This window comes from Ovis aries, chromosome 15 (genome assembly GCF_016772045.2).
Source record: "Ovis aries strain OAR_USU_Benz2616 breed Rambouillet chromosome 15, ARS-UI_Ramb_v3.0, whole genome shotgun sequence".
In the NCBI taxonomy this organism is placed as follows: Eukaryota; Metazoa; Chordata; class Mammalia; order Artiodactyla; family Bovidae; genus Ovis; species Ovis aries.
The window spans coordinates 1,125,543-1,144,158 of NC_056068.1; the positions used below are offsets into that span (position 1 = coordinate 1,125,543).

Genomic DNA, 18,616 nt, shown 5'->3' on the forward strand with positions numbered 1-18,616 from the left:
CGAGACAGAACCCGGAAGCGAGGTTCCCGGCGGCGATTTTCCGACTCTGAGGTGGGTAGCTCTTTCTCGTCTGGGGTCACACTTCCTGGACGCTTGGCGCCACCTTTGAGCGCCTGAACAGAAAGGGGCGGGCCCCTGTGGACCCCTGGGGAGCTCTGCAAATCCGGCCGCGAAGTAGGTCCTCGGTAGGGCTGGAGCAGTTTCTTCGGGCTTAGTGGTTTGGAAGGCCGCAGATGCGCCTCCTGGGCCTGTGAAGTGACAGGCCAGTGCCGAGGTCGGGACTGGTGGCCTTCTCTCTCACTGCCCTCCTCAGAGAGTGAACATTCGGCCTCTAGTTTACAAGCCTTTCCCTGCGTCTCATTGTCTCCGTGGACCCCAAGTTCAGCACATCTGTATTGCTTTGTGCTGACAGTGCATTAAAAAAATAATGATGTGAAACTTTTGAATTAGAAAATCTGGGCCTTTAGTTCCATTGAAAGTTGTTTTAATCTTTATAAACTTCAGCGCCTTCGCCTGCCTAATGGGGCTTATGGCTCCACCTGTCGCTGAGCTGTTTAAGAGTTGACATAGTTTGTGGAATGTGATCTTTAAAAAACATAACCTAGTTCCTTCTGTTGCAATATCATCAAGTAGAAATCTTGATCGACTGTTTAAATCTTGAATCAGGGAGATGCACCAGAGTTTGACTTTTAAATTAATTAAGAAATTTCTGTATGTAATTTATTTTACCTGGAACAGTAAATTCAAATTTTAAAAAGTTTTTATAAAAAGGAGAGGAGGGGCACAAGATCTGTGCTATAATGTTGCTGTGCTGTACCTACACTCTCAGTAGCTTAAGTCCTGTTCGACTTTTGTGACTGTGGCTTGCCTGGTATTCTCTAGGCACGAATCCTGGAGTGGATTTGCCATGCCCTTCTCCAGGAGATCCTGACCCAGGGATCAAGCCCACCTCTCCTGAGTCTCCTGCATTGCTGGTGGATTCTTTACTGCTGAGCCACCAGGGGAAGCCCCAATAATGTTGCTATGGATGCTGTAATTAATATGTAAACTTTACATTATTTACTGGTATTTATTGTTTAATGAATAGATGTATATTGCATTGTAAGCTTCAGAGAGTAGGTTGAGAAAAAAGTGAAAATATTAGAATATAAAAACCTTTCTGATAGGGTCTCCTGATTGATCTGAAAAACTGAACTATCTTAGAAAATTCTTTACTGCAGTCCTTTTTTTGTGCATAGGGTCTTCCCTGGTGACTCATGGTAAAGAATCTGCCTTCAGTGCAGGAGACTCAGATGCTATTCCTGCGTGGGAAAGATCCTCTGGAGAAAGGAAAGGCAACCCATTTCAGTATTCTTGCCTGGAGAATTCCACGGACAAAGGTGTCTTGTGGGCTACAGTCAATGGGGTCACAAAGAGTTGGCCATGACTCAGCGACTAACACTGCATTGTGCAAAGTAACACGTCCAGAGAAGGTATTGGTCATGAATGATAGATTTAAACTGGACTTTAATGCTCTTGGCACTATTATTAAAATATAGTGATGCATTGAGTTCAGTTCAGTGGCTCTGTCGTGTCTAACTCTTTGTGACCAAATGAACCGCAGCATGCCAGGCCTCCCTGTCCATCACCAACTCCTGGAGTTTACCAAAACTCATGTCCATTGAGTCGGTGATGCCATCTAAACATCCCATCCTCTGTCATCCCTTTCTCCTCTTGCCCTCAATCTTTCTCAGCATCAGGGTCTTTTCAAATAAGTGAGCTTCTTGCATCAGATGGCCAAAGTATTGAAGTTTCAGCTTCAACATCAGTCCTTCCAATGAACACCCAGGACTGATCTCCTTTAGGATGGACTGGTTGGATCTGCTTGCAGTCCAAGGGACTCTCAAGAGTCTTCTGCAACACCACACTTCAAAAGCATCAATTCTTCTGCACTCAACATTCCTTATAGTCCAACTCTCACATCCATACATGACTACTGGAAAAACCATGACCTTGACTAGATGGACCTTTGTTGGCAAAGTAATGTCTCTGCTTTGTAATATGCTGTCTAGGTTGGTCATAACTTTTCTTCCAAGGAGTAAGCATCTTTTAATTTCATGGCTGTAATCACCATCTGCAGTGATTTTGGAGCCCCCAAAAATAAAGTCAGCCACAGTTTCCACCGTTTCCCTATCTATTTACCATGAATTGATGGGACCAGATGCCATGATCTTAGTTTTCTGAATGTTGAGCTTAAAGCCAGCTTTTTCACTCTCCTCTTTCACTTTCATCAAGAGGCTGTCTATTTCTTCTTTCTGCCATAAGGGTGGTATCATCTGCATATCTGAGCTTAGTGATATTTCTCCCGGCAATCTTGATTCCATCTTGTGCTTCTTCCAGCCCTGTGTTTCTCATGATGTACTCTGCATATAAGTTAAATAAGCAGGGTGACAATATACAGCCTTGACATACTCCTTTTCCTATTTGGAACCAGTCTGTTGTTCCATGTCCAGTTCTAAGTGTTGCTTCCTGAACCTGCATACAGATTTCTCAAGAGGCAGGTAAGGTGGTCTGGTATGCCCATCTCTTTCAGAATTTTCCACAGTTTATTGTGATCCACACAGTCAAAGGCTTTGGCATAGTCAATAAAGTAGAAATAGATGTTTTTCTGGGACTCTCTTGCTTTTTCAGTGATCAGCAGATGTTGGCAATTTGATCTGTGGTTCCTCTGCCTTTTCTAAAACCAGCTTGAACATCTGGGAGTTCACGGTTCACGTATTGCTGAAGCCTGGCTTGGAGAACTTTAAGCATTACTTTACTAGCATGTGAGATGAGTGCAATTGTGCGGTAGTTTGAGCATTCTTTGGCCTTGCCTTTCTTTGGGATTGCAATGAAAACTAACCATTTCCAGTCCTGTGATCGCTGCTGAGTTTTCCAAATGTGCTGGCATATAGAGTGCGGCACTTTTACAGCATCATCCTTTAGCATTTGAAATAGCTCAACTGGAATTCCATCACCTCCAGTAGCTTTGTTTATAGTGATGTTTCCTAAGGCCCGCTTGACTTCACATTCTTGGATGTTTGGCTCTCGGTGAGTGATCACACCATTGTGATTATCTGGGTCACTAAGATCTTTTTTGTACAGCCACCTCTTCTTAATATCTTCTACTTCCGTTAGGTCCCTACTATTTCTGTCTTTTATTGAGCCCATCTTTGTATCTTTTTCCACTGGTCATGTATGGATGTGAGAGTTGGACTATAAAGAAAGCTGAGCACCAAAGAGTTGATGCTTTTGAAGTGTGGTGTTGCAGAAGACTCTTGAAAGTCCCTTGGACTGCAAGCAGATCCAACCAGTCCATCCTAAAGGAGATCAGTCCTGGGTGTTCATTGGAAGGACTGATGTTGAAGCTGAAAATCCAATACTTTGGCCACCTGATGCAAAGAACTGACTCATTTGAAAAGACCCTGATGCTGAGAAAGATTGAGGGCAGGAGGAGAAGGGGATGACAGAGAATGAGTTGCTTGGATGGCATCATCAACTTGATGGACATGGTTTTGGGTGGACTCCGGGAGTTGGTGATGGACAGAGAGGCCTGGTGTGCTGGGGTTCCTGGGGTTGCAAAGAGTCAGACATGACTGAGTGACTGAACTGACCTTGCATGAAATGTTCCCTTGCTATCTCTGATTTTCTTGAAGAAATTTCTCGTCTTTCCCATTCTATTGTTTTCTTATATTTCTTTGCATTGATGCATTAGGATTCATTCAATTAAAACTCATAAAAATTAGGTATAAAGAAATCCATATCTTAGGAGTTATGAGTAACTCTTAAGATTTCTCAGAATCCAATCCAAGCAAAATCAAGTGATAGCACTTTAATCATGTTAATTATGCAAATATTTTTAATGCTTGTGTATATAAGTCGGACATAAATGTAAGTCAAATACAGTCCCTATCCTTATGCTAACCATCTTTTTAGAGGCTGAAACAAGAATAAAATTAGTGATAAGACAGTATATATCACCAACAAATAGGAGAAACTAGAGAGAGATCTAATATGCAGGCTCAAGAAAGACTTAAGAGAGAGGCAACTTCTGGGAAGAGTCTTAAATGACTAAAAATATTTCAACAAATATAATTAGGAAGCTGAGAAATATTTTTTAAATATCTATTATACTCATTTTCTTTAAGTGGTTAAACTTTGATATGCTGTACAACTTTTTTATAATTAATGAATTTATTTTAATTGGAGGCTAATTACTTTACAATATTGTGGTGGTTTTTGCCATACATTGACCTGAATCAGCACAGATGTACATGTTTCCCCAATCCCAAACCCCCATCCCACCACCCTCCCCATCCCATCGGGTTGTCCCAGTGCACCGGCTTTCAGTGCCTTGTTTCATGCTTCGAACTTGGACTGCTCTTCTATTTCACATATGGTAATATACATGTTTTAATGCTATTCCCTCAAATCATCCCACCCTCGCCTTCTCCCACAGAATCCAAAAGTCTGTTCTTTACATCTGTGTCTCTTTTGCTGTCTCGCATATGGGGTCATTGTTACCATCTTTCTAAATTCCACATATATGCATTAATATACTGTATTGTTGTTTTTCTTTCTGTCTTACTTCACTCTGTATAATAGGCTCCAGTTTCATCTACCTCATTAGAACAGATTCAAATGCATTCTTTTCAATAGCTGAGTAAAATTCCATTACGTATATGTACCACAACTTTCTTATCCATTCATCTGCCAATGGATATCTAGGTTGCTTCCCTGACCTGGCTGTTGTAAACAGTGCTACAGTGAACATTGGAGTACATATGTCTCTTTCAATTCTGGTTTCCTCGGTGTGTATGCCCAGCAGTGGGATTGCTGGGTTGTATGGCAATCCTATTTTCTGTTTTTGAAGGAATCTCCACCCTGTTCTCCATAGTGGCTGTACTAGTTTGCATTCCCACCGACAGCATAAGAGGGTTCCCTTTTCTCCACACCCTTTCCAGCATTTATTATTTGTAGACTTTTTGATACCAGCCATTCAGACCAGGGTGAGATGGTACCTCATTGTGATTTTGATTTGCATTTCTCTAATAATGAGTGGTATTGAACAATTTTTCATGTGTTTCTTAGCCACCTGTATGTCTTCTTTGGAGAAATGTCTATTTAATTCTTTGGCCCAGTTTTTGTTTGGGTCATTTATTTTTCTGGTATTGAGCTGCATGAGCTAGTTCTTTATTTTTGAGATTAATTCTTTGTCAGTTGATTCGTTTGCTATTATTTTCTCCCACTCTGAAGCCTGTCTTTTCACCTTGCTTATAGTTTCCTTCGTTGTTCAAAAGCTTTTAAGTTTAATTAAGTTCCATTTGTTTATTTTTGCTTTTATTTCCATTACTCTGGGAGGTGGGTCATAGAGGATCTTGCTCTGATTTATGTTAGTGTTTTGCCTATGTTTTCTGCTAGGAGTTTTATAGTTTCTGGTCTTACATTTAGATCTTTAATCCGTTTTGAGTTTATTTTTGTGTATGGTGTTAGAGTGTTCTAGTTTCATTCTTTTACAGGTGGTTGACCAGTTTTCCCAGCACCACTAAACTATGCTGAATAGTAGTGGTGAGAGTGGGCACCGTTGTCTTGTTCCTGACTTTAGCGAAAATGCTTTCAGTATTTCACCATTGAGGATAATGTTTGCTATGGGTTAATCATATATGGCTTTTATTATGTTGCGATATGTTCCTTCTATGCCTGTTTTCTGGGGAGTCTTTATCATAAATGGTGGTTGAATTTTGTCAAAGGCTTTCTCTGCATGAGATAATCATATTATTTTTATCCTTCAATTTGTTAATGTGTTATATCACATTAAATGATTTGCGGATATTGATCAATCCTTGCATCGCTAGGATAAAGCCCACTTGGTCACGATGTATGATCTTTTTAATATGTTGTTGGATTCTGTTTGCTAGAATTTTGTTGAGGATATTTGCATCTATGTTTATCAGTGATATTGGCCTATAGTTTTCTTTTTTGTGTGTCATGTTTTTTGGTTTTCGTATTAGGGTGATGGTGGCCTCATAGAATGTGTTTGGGAGATTACCTTCCTCTGCAATTTTCTGGAAGAGTTTGAATAGGATAGGTGTTAGCTCTTCTCTAAATTTTTGGTAGAATTTACTTGTGCTTTTGTTTGTTGAAAGATTTTTTACTTCCCTGGTGGCTCAGAGGTTAAAAAGCGTTTGTCTGCAAGGCGGAAGACCCAGGTTCAATCCCTGGGTTGGGAAGATGCCCTGGAGAAGGAAATGGCAACCCACTCCAGTATTCTTGCCTGGAAAATCCCGTGGACGGAGGAGCCTGGTAGGCTACAGTCCATGGGGTCCCAAAGAGTCAGACGTGACTAAGCAACTTCACTTTACTTCCATTTCTGTGCTTGTGATGGATCTGTTAAGATTTTCTATTTCTTCCTGGTTCAGTTCTTGAAGGTAATACTTTTCTAAGAATTCATCCATTTCTTTCAAGTTGTCCTATTCATTGTCATATAGTTACTGATAGTAGTCTCTTAAAATCCTTTGTATTTCTGTGTTATCTGTTGTGATTTCTCCATTTTCAGTTCTAATTTTGTTGATTTGATTCTTTTCCCTTTTTTACTTGATGAGTCTGGCTAATGGTTTGTCTATTTTATTTATCATCTCAAAGAACCAGCTTTTAGTTTTGCTGATTTTTGCTATCCTGCTGCTGCTAAGTCACTTCAGTGGTGTCTGACTCTGTGCGACCCCATAGATGGCAGCCCACCAGACTATCCTTTCCCTGGGATTCTCCAGGTAAGAACACTGGAGTGGGTTGCCATTTCCTTCTCCAATGCATGAAAGTGAAAAGTGAAAGTGAAGTCGCTCAGTTGTGTCCAACTCCTAGTGACCCATGGACTGCAGCCTACCAGGCTCCTCCATCCATGGGATTTGCCAGGCAAGAGTACTGCAGTGGGATTTTTGCTATCAGTTCAGTTCAGTCGCTCAATCATGTCCGACTCTTTGCGACCCCATGAATCGCAGCACGCCAGGCCTCCCTGTCCATCGCCAACTCCGGGAGTTCATACAGACTCACATCCATCGATTCAGTGATGCCATCCAGCCATCTCATCCTCTGTCGTCCCCTTCTCCTCCTGCCCCGAATCCCTCCCACCATCAGAGTCTTTTCCAATGAGTCAACTCTTCGCATGAGGCGGCCAAAGTACTGGAGTATCAGCTTTAGCATCATTCCTTCCAAAGAAATCCCAGGGTTGATCTCCTTCACAATGGACTGGTTGGATCTCCTTGCAGTCCAAGGGACTCTCAAGAGTCTTCTCCAACACCCATACTTCAAAAGCATCAATTCTTCGGTGCTCAGCCTTCTTCACAGTCCAACTCTCGCATTCATACATGACCACAGGAAAAACCATAGCCTTGACTAGACGGACCTTAGTCGGCAAAGTAATGTCTCTGCTTTTGAATATGCTATCTAGGTTGGTCATAACTTTTCTTCCAAGGAGTAAGCATCTTTTAATTTCATGGCTGCAGTCACTGTCTGCGGTGATTTTGTAGCCCCCAAAAATAAAGTCTGACACTGTTTCCACTGTTTCCGCATCTGTTTCCCATGAAGTGATGGAAGCAAATGCCATGATCTTAGTTTTCTGAATGCTGAGCTTTAAGCCAACTTTTTCACTCTCCTCTTTCACTTTCATCAAGAGGCTTTTTAGTTCCTCTTCACATTCTGCCATAAGGGTGGTGTCATCTGCATATCCGAGGTTAGTGATATTTCTCCCGGCAATCTTGATTCCAGCTTGTGTTTCTTCCAGCCCTGTGTTTCTCATGATGTACTCTGCATATAAGTTAAATAAGCAGGGTGACAATATACAGCCTTGACATACTCCTTTTCCTACTTGGAACCAGTCTGTTGTTCCATGTCCAGTTCTAACTGCTGCTTCCTGACCTGCATACAGACTTCTCAAGAGGCAGATCAGGTGGTCTGGTATGCCCATCTCTTTCAGAATTTTCCACGGTTTATAGTGATCCACACAGTCAAAGGCTTTGGCATAGTCAATAAAGCAGAAATAAATGTTTTTCTGGAACTCTCTCACTTTTTCCATGATCCAGCGGATGTTGGCAATTTGCTCTCTGGTTCCTCTGCCTTTTCTAAAACCAGCTTGAACATCAGGAAGTTCACAGTTCATGTATTGCTGAAGCCTGGCTTGGAGAATTTTGAGCATTACTTTACTAGCATGTGAGATGAGTGCAATTGTGCAGTAGTTTGAGCATTCTTTGGCACTGCCTTTCTTTGGGGTTGGAATGAAAACTGAGCTTTTCCAGTCCTGTGGCCACTGCTGAGTTTTCCCAATTTGCTGGCATATTGAGTGCAGCACTTTCACAGCATCATCTTTCAGGATTTGAAACAGCTCAACTAGAATTCCGTCACCTCCACTAGCTTTGTTCATAGTGATGCTTTCTAAGGCCCACTTGACTTCACATTCCAGGATGTCTGGCTCTAGATTAGTGATCACACCATCATGGTTATCTGGGTCATTAAGATCTTTTTTGTACAGTTCTTCAGTGTATTCTTGCCACCTCTTCTGAATATCTTTTGCTTCTTTTAGGTCCAGACCATTTCTTTCTTTATCAAGCCCATCTTTGCATGAAATGTTCCCTTGGTATCTCTAATTTTCTTGAAGAGATCTCTAGTCTTTCCCATTCTGTTCTTTTCCTCTATGCATTGATCGCTGAAGAAGGCTTTCTTATCTCTTCTTGCTATTCTTTGGAACTCTGCATTCAGATGCTTATATCTTTCCTTTTCTCCTTTACTTTTTGCTTCTCTTCTTTTCACAGCTATTTGTAAGGCCTCCCCAGACAGCCATTTTGCTTTTTTGCATTTCTTTTCCATGGGGATGGTCTTGATCCCTGTCTCCTGTACAGTGTCACGAACCTCATCCCATAGTTCATCAGGCACTCTATCTATCAGATCTAGGCCCTGAAATCTATTTCTCACTTCCACTGTATAATCATAATGGATTTGATTTAGGTCATACCTGAATGGTCTAGCAGTTTTCCCTACTTTCTTCAATTTGAGTCTGAATTTGGTAATAAGAAGTTCATGATCTGAGCCACAGTCAGCTCCTGGTCTTGTTTTTGTTGACTGTATAGAGCTTCTCCATCTTTGGCTGCAACAAATATAATGAATCTGATTTCAGTGTTGACCATCTGGTGATATCCATGTGTAGAGTCTTCTCTTGTGTTGTTGGAAAATGGTGTTTGCTCTAACCACCGCATTTTCTTGGCAAAACTCTATTAGTCTTTGCCCTGCTTCATTCCGCATTCCAAGGCCAAATTTGCCTGTTACTCCAGGTGTTTCTTGACTTCCTACTTTTGCATTCCAGTCCCCTATAATGAAAAGGACATCTTTTTCGGATGTTAGTTCTAAAAGGTCTTGTTGATCTGCATAGATCCATTCAACTTCAGCTTCTTCAGCATTACTGGATGGGGCATAGACTTGGATAACTGTGATATTGAATGGTTTGTCTTGGAGATGAACAGACTGTCGTATTTGAGATTGCATGCAGGTACTGCATTTCAGACTCTTTTGTTGACCGTGATGGCTACTCCATTTCTTCTGAAGGATTCCTGCCCACGGTAGTAGATATAATGGTCATCTGAGTAAAATTAATTAGGGCTAACTGCTCCATTGTATTATTTAAAGTTTGTGTTTCCTTGCTAATTTTCTCTTGGTTGATCATAGGTATGAGTGGGGTATTAAAGCCTTCCACTATTGTTGTGTTACTCTTAATTTACCCTTTCATACCCGTTAGCATTTGCCTTATGTATTGAGTTACTCCTATGTTGCGTGCATATATATTTAGAGTCTTTGTATCTTCTTCTTGGATCGATCCTTTGATCATTATGTAGTGTCCTTCTTTGTCTCTTTTCATGGCTTTTATTTCAAAGACTTTTTTTATCTGATATAAGATTGCTGCTCCTGCTCTATTTTGTTCTCATTTGCATGAAATATCTTTTTCCAGCCTCTCACTTTTAGTATGTATGTGTCGCTTGTTTTGAAGTGGGTCTCTCTTAGACAGTGTATATAGGGATGTTATTTTTGTATCCATTCAGCCAGTCTTTGTCTATTGGTTGGGGCATTCAACCCATTTACATTTAAGGTAATTATTGATAAGTATGATCCTGTTGCCATTTACTTTGTTGTTTTGGGTTCGAGTTTATATACCTTTTCTGTTTCCTGTCTAGAGAAGATCCTTTAGCATTTATTGAAGAGCGGGGTTGGTGGTACTGAATTCTCTGTTTTTGCTTGTCTGTAAAGCTTTTGATTTCCCCTTCATGTTTGAATGAGATCCTTACTGGATATAGACATCTGGGGTCTAGGTTTTTCTCTTTCATCACTTTAAATATGTGCTGCCATTCCCTTCTGGCCTGAAGAGTTTCTATTGAAAGATCAGCTGTTATCCTTATTGGGATCCCATTGTGTGTTATTTGTTGTTTTTCCCTTGCTGCTTTTAATATTTGTTCTTTTTATTTGATCTTCATTAATTTGATTAATTTGTGTCTTGGGGTGTTTCGCCTTGGGTTTATCCTGTGTGGGACTATCCAGGTTTCTTGGACTTGAGTGAATATTTCCTTCCCCATTTTAGGGACGTTTTCAACTGTTATCTTCTCAAGTATTTTCTCATGCCCTTTCTTTTTGTCGTCTTCTGGAACTCATATGATTCAAATGTTGGGGTGTTTAACATTGCCTCAGAGGCCTTTAAGGTTGTCCTCATTTCTTTAATTCTGTTTTCTTTTCTCTTCTCTGCTTCATTTATTTCCACCATTCTATTTTCCACCTTCCACTTATCCTGTCTTCTGCCTCAGTTATTCTACTACTGGTTCCCTCCAGAGTGCTTTTGGTCTCAGTTATTGCATTATTCATTATTGATTGACTCTTCTTTATTTCTTCTAGGTCCTTGTTGAACATTTCTTACATCTTCCTAATCCTTGTCTCTAGTCTATTTATTTTATTTTCAAAATTTTGTTTTCAAGATTTTGGAGCATCTTGACTAACATTATTCTGAATTCTTTTTCAGATAGACTCCCTATCTCCTCATTTTTTGTTTGGTTTAGTGGATGTTTATCATGTTGCTTTACCTGCTAAATATTTATCTGACTTTTCATTTTGTTTAGATTGCTGTGTTTGGGGTGTCCTTTTTGTAGGCTGGAAGTTTGTGGTTCCTCTTTATTGTGGATCCTGCTCCCTGTCAGTGGGGTTGTACTAGTGGCTTGTCAAGGTTTTCTGGTTAGGGGAGGTTGTGTGTGTGTTCTGGTGGGTGAAGCTGGATGTCTTCTATCTGGAGTGCAATGAAGTGTACAGTAGTGAGTTTTGGGGTGTCTTTGGGTTTAGTGTGACTTTGGGCAGTCTATCTTTTAATGCCCAGGGCTGTGTTCCTGCATTGCTGGAGAATTAGCATGGTATGTCTTGCTCTGGAACTTGTTGGCTCTTGGGTGGTGCTTAGTTTCAGTGTAGGTATGGAGGGTTTTGATGAGCTCTTGTCTGTTAATGGTCCCTGGAATCAGGAGTTTTCTGATGTTCTCACGTTTTGGAGTTAAGCCTCCTGCCTCTGGCTTTCAGTCTTATTCTTACAGTAAGTAGCCTCAAGACTTCTCCATCCATACAGCACTGATGATAAAACATTAAGGTTAATGGTGAAAAGATTCTCCACAGTGAAGGACACCCAGAGAGGTACACAGAGTTACTTAGAGAAGAGAAGAGGGAAGAGGGAGATAGAGGTGACCAGGAGGAGAAGACGGGGAGTCAAAAGAGGAGAAAGCAGTCTAGCCAGTAATCAAATCCCTAAGTGCTCTCCACAATCTGGAACACTCAGAGAGGTTCATGGAGTTCCATAGAGAAGAGAAGAGGAGGAAGGAGATAGAGGTGACCAGAACGAGAAGAAGGGGAGTCAAAACGGGAGAGAGCAATCAAGCCAGCAATCACAACCCTCAGTGAACATGGGTACTGAAGATTAGATTCTTAAAGGTACAGAGTTGATTTAAAAAAAATACCAAGAAACAAAGATTAAACATATAGAGTAGAGGTTAGACTCAAAAATACAATGTTAAAAATACAAAACAAAATGAATCACAAAAATTATGAAAAATATATGTATATGAAATTTGTTTTTAAAATAGGATCTTTTTTTTGCAAGGTAATAGTAGGTTATAAAAGTGAAAATTAAAGTAGTAAAGAACTTAAAAAATTAAAAAGTGACCATATAAAATATATTTAGGGATTTCTCTGGAGTTGTTGTGGGCAGTGTAGGGTGAGTTCAGTTTCCCATAGTTCCTTATTCCAGCTTGTACTTGTTCTCAGGGTCTATGCTGCTGCTGCTGCTGCTGCTGCTAAGTCACTTCAGTCGTGTCCAACTCTATGCAACCCCATAGATGGCAGCCCACCAGGCTCCCCCATCCCTGGGATTCTCAAGGCAAGAACACTGGAGTGGGTCGCCATTTCCTTCTCCAATGCATGAAAGTGAAAAGTGAAAGTGAAGTCGCTCAGTCATGTCCGACTCCTAGCGACCCCATGGACTGCAGCCTACCAAGCTCTTCCATCCATGGGATTTTCCAGGCAAGAGGACTGGAGTGGGTTGCCATTGCCTTCTCTGTCTCAAGGTCTATAGGCCCCCTCTAATGCTTAGTCAGTGTTAACTACAGGGTTTTAATCTGTTGCACCTGTCATTTCCAGAGCCAGTCCCTATTCTTTGTTTATTTTGGCTTCCTCTGTTTGAAAGTCTCTTCAGTGTCTAATTTCTGCCCTGACACAAGGGGGCAAAGGTGGTCACTTATTTACACTCACTTGTTCAGTTGTGTTTTGGGGAGGGAGTAGCCCTGCAAACAAACATCACTGGCATGTGTGGGGAGTGTTTGCAGTGTATGGGCCACAGTGGGTTTGCCCAAGCTCACGGCTTGTACTTTCTGGTTCTATACTGCTCAGGCTGCAGGGTGCTCTGTAGGGCACTGTCCAAAGCAGGCCCTGGGTTTCATGCACTTTCCAGGTCTAAGCTACCCAGGTTCAGGTTCTCAGGCACTCCACAGGGCACAGACTCTGTTGGGCATGCGTTTTGTGCCCTTTCCAGGTCTGAGCAGCTCAGGCAACCAGGTGCTTGAGGAGCACACTGTCCCAGGTGCGCCATGCATGTTAATCACCTCTCTGGTCTTGGGTGTGCCATGTGTCTCCTCTGGGAAGCTGATCTCAGGCTATGACCCTCCTGGCAGATGTCAACCATCCAGGATCCCAGGAAGACGTGGTTAGCAACTGGGGGCCTGCTCACAGTTTGGTGGAAGATGCCCGTCTCTGAGGCTGAGATTGGAGCAGCCCGTTGCCTTCTGGCTCTGGCTGTTGCCCACCTGCCTCTCTGCCTCTGGCAGGGAGGGGACTGTATGCAGCTGGCTAGCTCTCCTTTGGTGATCACTCAGTCCTTTGCTCTGTGAGCAGGCCAGGCTGCACATTAAGTTAGAGAATTTCGCAGGAAAGTTCTCTCTCTCTCTCTCTGGGTATCCCAGAGTTTGGGGTGCTGTCTGACATTAGCTCCCTCAGATTGTCCTCAGGGCATTCAGGCCCAGTCCTTACCTTAAGCATGCAGCTCACGCCTTCCTCTCCAGCCTCCAGTGGCTGATGCGAGCATCTGGGCTACTTCTCTGCCAGGAGTTGTGGTTAGGCACCTATTCTGTGTGTTTTGGTTTATTTTTTCCTCCTGGTTATCTTGCCCTCTGAGATTCTAAAACTCCCCCATAGACCTACTGGTGAGGAGGTTTCCTGGTGTTTGGAAACTTCTCCTTCATGACTCCCTCCCCAGGACGGTCTCCATCCCTAACTCTTTTGTCTCTCTTTTTGTCTTTTATATTTTTTCCTACCTCCTTTTGAAGAGAATGGGTTGCCTTTCTAGGTGCCTGGTATCCTCCACCAGCATTCAGAAGTTGTTTTGTGGAAGTTTTTCAGTGTTCAGATGATCTTTTGATGAATTTGTAGAGGAGAAGGTGCTCTTCCTATCCTATTCCTCCTCCATCTTGGGACTGCCCCCCTGCATAACTCTTTAAGCTGATATTGTTTATAAATTATTATGGCAACCTAGCAGAATAAATGTCATTTACTTCAGGAAGCCTTCTGTAATCCCTTGGTGGTAGTATTTTAGTCACTAAATTGCCTCCAACTCTGCGAACCCATGGACTTGCAGCCCACAAGACTTCTCTGTCCATGGGATTCTCTAGGCAAGAATGCTAGAGTGTGTTGCCATTCCTTCTCCAGGGCATCTTCCCAACCCAGGGGTTGAACCCATGTCTCCTGCATTGGCAGATAAATTCTTTACCACTGAGCTACCAGGGAGGCCCTCGGTAATCCCGTGAGACTGGGTTAATTATGGTCCTCCTGTATATTCATTGTATCTGGTTACAGTCTTATCTATAGTACTTAATGCTTTTTTGCCAGTCTTCCTGACTAGATGGTAAACTTCATGAGGTTAAGACATGGATCTTGTCCATTATTGAATCCCAGTACCAAGAGACTGGCGGGCTTCCAAAGTGGTGCAGTGGTAAAGAACCTGCCTGCCAGTGTAGGAGACAAGAGAAATGGGTTTGATCCCTGCATCGGAAAGATCCCCTGGAGAAGAAAATGGCAACCCACTCCAGGAATTTCTAGCCTGGAAAATCCCTTAAACAAAGGAGCCTGCCAGGCTACAGTTCAGGGGTACAAAGAGTTGGACACGATTGAGTCAGTAAGAACAAGCATATAACACCAAGAGACTGGCACATGCCAGGTGTTTTTTTCATCTTTGTTGAATGAAGGAGTGAATGACAGCCAAAATCCTGTTTCATAACAAGAACCCAACTAAGAACAATAGTTGTCTGTCAGTGAATAGGACTACTTTTTAAAGCCGTGAATTTTCCTAAACCAGAAAGTGTTCAAGTAGAAAGAGGATGATTATTATAGATGTCATGGTAAAGATATCTGCATTGATGAGAGATTGGGACATGTGTCCTCTGGGGACTATTCCATCTCTAAGAATCTCTGATTCTTGGAAGTAGTTTTTAGGAAAAACAAATTTTTGTTTCTTTTCTATAGCATCTATGTGTCTCATTTATAAAAATGGTGAATGTTCTCATTTTTATTGTATTAGTTATGATTTAAAAACTTCAAGCATTAATCAGCTGTTAGTATAATACAACATAGTATCTAAACCAATAGATTCAAAATAAGTCAGAGTCATAACTACTGACTTAGAAGAAAACAATAAAAAATGACTATTAGGCCATTAAAAATAAAGGTAACTGAAATCTGTCAGCTCCAATATTTGATGAATGTAAAGAGTATTAATAAACACCAAAAAGTTTAGACAGAGTATATTTGTATATGTTTGCAAGACTTATTTATGCTATTAATAAAGCCTCAATTACTGGTTTGCTCCTGTTTTTTGTGTTTGTGTTTTCAGATCTTGATGAATAAAATAAAGCAGACATAATCATCTCTGGAGAGATTATTTATATCCTGGTGTTTGAAATGATTTATATTTAAAATAGTAGTAAAAATGGAAAAAGAGAAAGTAAATGATGAAAAACCAGACCCAGAGAACTCCTTGGACTTTTCTGAACACTTCAACCAACTTGAACTGTTGGAAACACATGGACACCTTATTCCCACTGGTACCCAAAGTCTCTGGATAGGGAATTCTGATGACGATGAAGAGCAAGATGAAAAAACTGAAGAGTGGTATCAACTGCAAGAAAAAAAAATGGAAAAAGATCCAAGCAAATTGCTTCTTTGGGCTGCTGAAAAAAATCGGGTAAAAAAAAAAAAAAAAAAAAAAAGAACAGAACAGAACAGTTAAAAAAGAAACCTTAATTTAGTAGAAAAACTACTAGATTGGAAGCCAGAGGACCTGTCCCTGAAGCTCGCTTTGTCCTCAGACCAAACTGAAAAAATATCACTTCATGAAAACAGGTGTCTGAGGTTATTTTAGTTAGAAGGAATTGAGCTTCTTAATTTCTAGATTTCCTTGTTAGCATTGTTTTCTACTGATAAAAGTTTATGTTTTAAAGTTTTATACACCATGCATATTGGTGTGATAATCCTACTACTGAAAGATCAGAACATAATGTTCCATTATTATGTTTTCTTCACAGATGAAACATAACATATCAAACATGATTCTAGCCTGTATTGTTCATCTAACTGTAGCTTTAGTGCAGTAAGCCTTAATTGGACCAGGAATAAACATATGGATTGGTTTTCAGAGAATCACGTTCATAAAATCAAGTTTATGAGGGAAAAAAAAAAAAGAATTTATAATTAACACTGACTTGTTCATTGTTAAATAAGTTGTCCTCCTCCCCAAAGAAATCTTACATTTATTTTACAGTCATCTACTAACAAGGAAGTTTTCATTTAACTTAATTAAATCTAACACCACTAGACCGTTTCATGTTGTTTACTGTTTTGTTTCATGTTGGGTTTGTGAAAGATCTCCTGTTTTATTCTCAGCTGACCACAGTGCAGAGACTGCTTTCAGAAAGGGCTACCCATGTGAACACTCGAGATGAAGACAAGTACACACCGCTCCACCGAGCAGCCTACAATGGGCACTTAGATGTGGTCCGGGAGCTGATTGCACACGGGGCGGATGTCCATGCAGTGACAGTGGATGGCTGGACACCCCTGCACAGTGCCTGTAAGTGGAATAATGCCAGAGTGGCTTCTTTCTTACTGCAGCATGATGCAGATATCAACGCCCAAACGAAAGGCCTCCTGACCCCCCTACACCTTGCCGCTGGGAACAGAGACAGCAAAGACACCCTGGAGCTCCTCCTGATGAACCGCTACATCAAGCCAGGTCTGAAGAACAGCCTGGAGGAAACAGCATTTGACATCGCCAGGAGGACTGGTATCTATCACTACCTCTTTGAAATTGTGGAAGGTTGCACAAATTGTTCACCTCAGTCTTAATAACGGTTCTAATAATTTTCTTAAGTTTCTAAGTCCGAGTGCCTGCTTTGTGTGAGATGTGAAATATCCCCATTGTACAAAGTTGACATCAAAAGTCTTAGGACAGTAATTCAGTGGTACTCACGATACTATCCCTCCAAGTGAATTGCCCGACCTTGATGTCAAAATGTATTTGAAAGTTGTTTGGATTTATCTTTAATGATTTCCATGGCGTTTGTGATTTTTACCAAATCATTTTAACTTGTCTATATTGAAAAACTTGTCAGAGGTTGTGCAGAAAACTAACGATATTTTTGGTGCTGATCCAAGAGAAATGTATTTTTACATTTACAATATCCCCCATCCTAGAGCTTTGTGGAGTATTTAGTATATCAACATGTATTTTTATAAGGTCAAGTAACTCAGAATTTTATTTAAAAATCTTAAATATACCGGTGCAGTTCAGCTGTCTTCTCTGCATCACCATAGCCATTTACTTTCACTGTAAACCGTAAGAATGAACATATTAGTGACTTGAATCTTCATAAGTTTAAAAAAAATTGAGAAACCTAGGTCTTTGTTTTTTATTAATAGAACCATAGATGTTTAATCTACACATATTATATACTGCCTCTCCTTCCACAATCCACACAATCCTGTGGACCCTCCTACCTCACCCACCCTGGTCAACCTACATAATCCTTATTCTCCTGGTGAGTCAGCACGACCCTTAAGACATGCGCACCACTATACCTTGGTCCAGGTGATCATAGCCTATTTGCCATCCAGCTAGTTTTACCTGTCCGGTCCTGCTGAGCCGGGACCTGCTCACCTCATCTCCCAGGGTCACAGGAAGGGTTCTTTTCCAGGATCCTCATTTTATAGAAGCCACACAAAGTCAAAGTGACAAGGGAAAAGGAATTCTAAGATGATTATACTGGGGCAAGAACGACAAAGTGGCTCAGGCATTTTTTAAAAGCCACGTTGTAGATAACAACAAAAGCGTAAGTATAAATATTCTTAAAAAAAATAAAAATAAAGGTTTTAAACAACCAAGAAAAAGCGTGAATAATTCTTATACCTGTGTGTATCTTATCTATCTGGCATACATTTGTTTAGCTTTGACTCTGTCCATCTCTCCAGCAGCAGCTTCTTGTTCCTTTGCCCTTCTGTGACTAAAACAAAAGAGTTATCTTTCAACTTCTCAGCACCAGAACTGACACACTGGGGACAAGCAGCTGAACTAATGGGCTTTTTCTTTGGCTATATATATGTATACGTGTGTTTATGTGTGTATATAAAAGTGAAAGCAGTGAAAGCTCAGAGTCCTAACCGCTAGACCACCAGGGAATTCCCTCTATGGTTATATTTTTTAAATGTCCACCAAAATATTTGTCTCTTTTGACCCTGTCCATGTGACCCAGTTACCTTAAACTAAGTAACAACGTTATTTAATCAAATATATGTGGCAGTTTTTAGGTTAAAACAAGATTGGATCATCTCAGAAAAGTTAAAAATGACATATGAACTGAATCATTATGACAGTGTTTTTAAGACTTAGGAGAGCTTTGGTTATTTTGTGAACTCTGGCTAGGACATAACTCTATTTCAGGGTATCAGTACCTTTGATATAAGGGTTTTGGCAAAAGTGAGAGGTTGATTTCTGTTTAAT

At 40.9% G+C, this 18,616-nt stretch overlaps 1 protein-coding gene across 12 annotated transcripts; it reads left to right on the forward strand.

Moving 5' to 3' along the window:
- Positions 1-19: 19 nt before the first annotated feature.
- ANKRD49 (ankyrin repeat domain 49) lies at positions 20-18,006 on the forward strand. 12 transcript variants are annotated; one of them, XM_060399619.1, is made up of 7 exons: positions 20-51; positions 883-1,043; positions 1,239-1,472; positions 6,661-6,785; positions 12,343-12,597; positions 15,455-15,805; positions 16,504-18,006. In XM_060399619.1, the coding sequence occupies exons 6-7, from the start codon at positions 15,551-15,553 to the stop codon at positions 16,963-16,965; spliced, it is 717 nt and encodes a 238-aa protein (XP_060255602.1). In that variant the 5' UTR covers positions 20-51; positions 883-1,043; positions 1,239-1,472; positions 6,661-6,785; positions 12,343-12,597; positions 15,455-15,550; the 3' UTR covers positions 16,966-18,006. The 12 variants fall into 12 exon arrangements, with proteins under 12 accessions (XP_060255602.1, XP_060255600.1, XP_060255603.1 ...); XM_060399617.1 differs by lacking the exon at positions 12,343-12,597; XM_060399620.1 differs by lacking the exons at positions 6,661-6,785; positions 12,343-12,597.
- Positions 18,007-18,616: the final 610 nt, after the last annotated feature.

Coding starts and splice junctions, on each gene's coding strand:
- ANKRD49 (XM_060399626.1), top strand. CDS start 15,551: ATGGAAAAAGAGAAAGTAAATGATGAAAAACCAGACCCAGAGAACTCC. Junction 15,806..16,503: donor GGGCTGCTGAAAAAAATCGG/GTAAAAAAAAAA, acceptor TTTTATTCTCAG/CTGACCACAGTGCAGAGACT.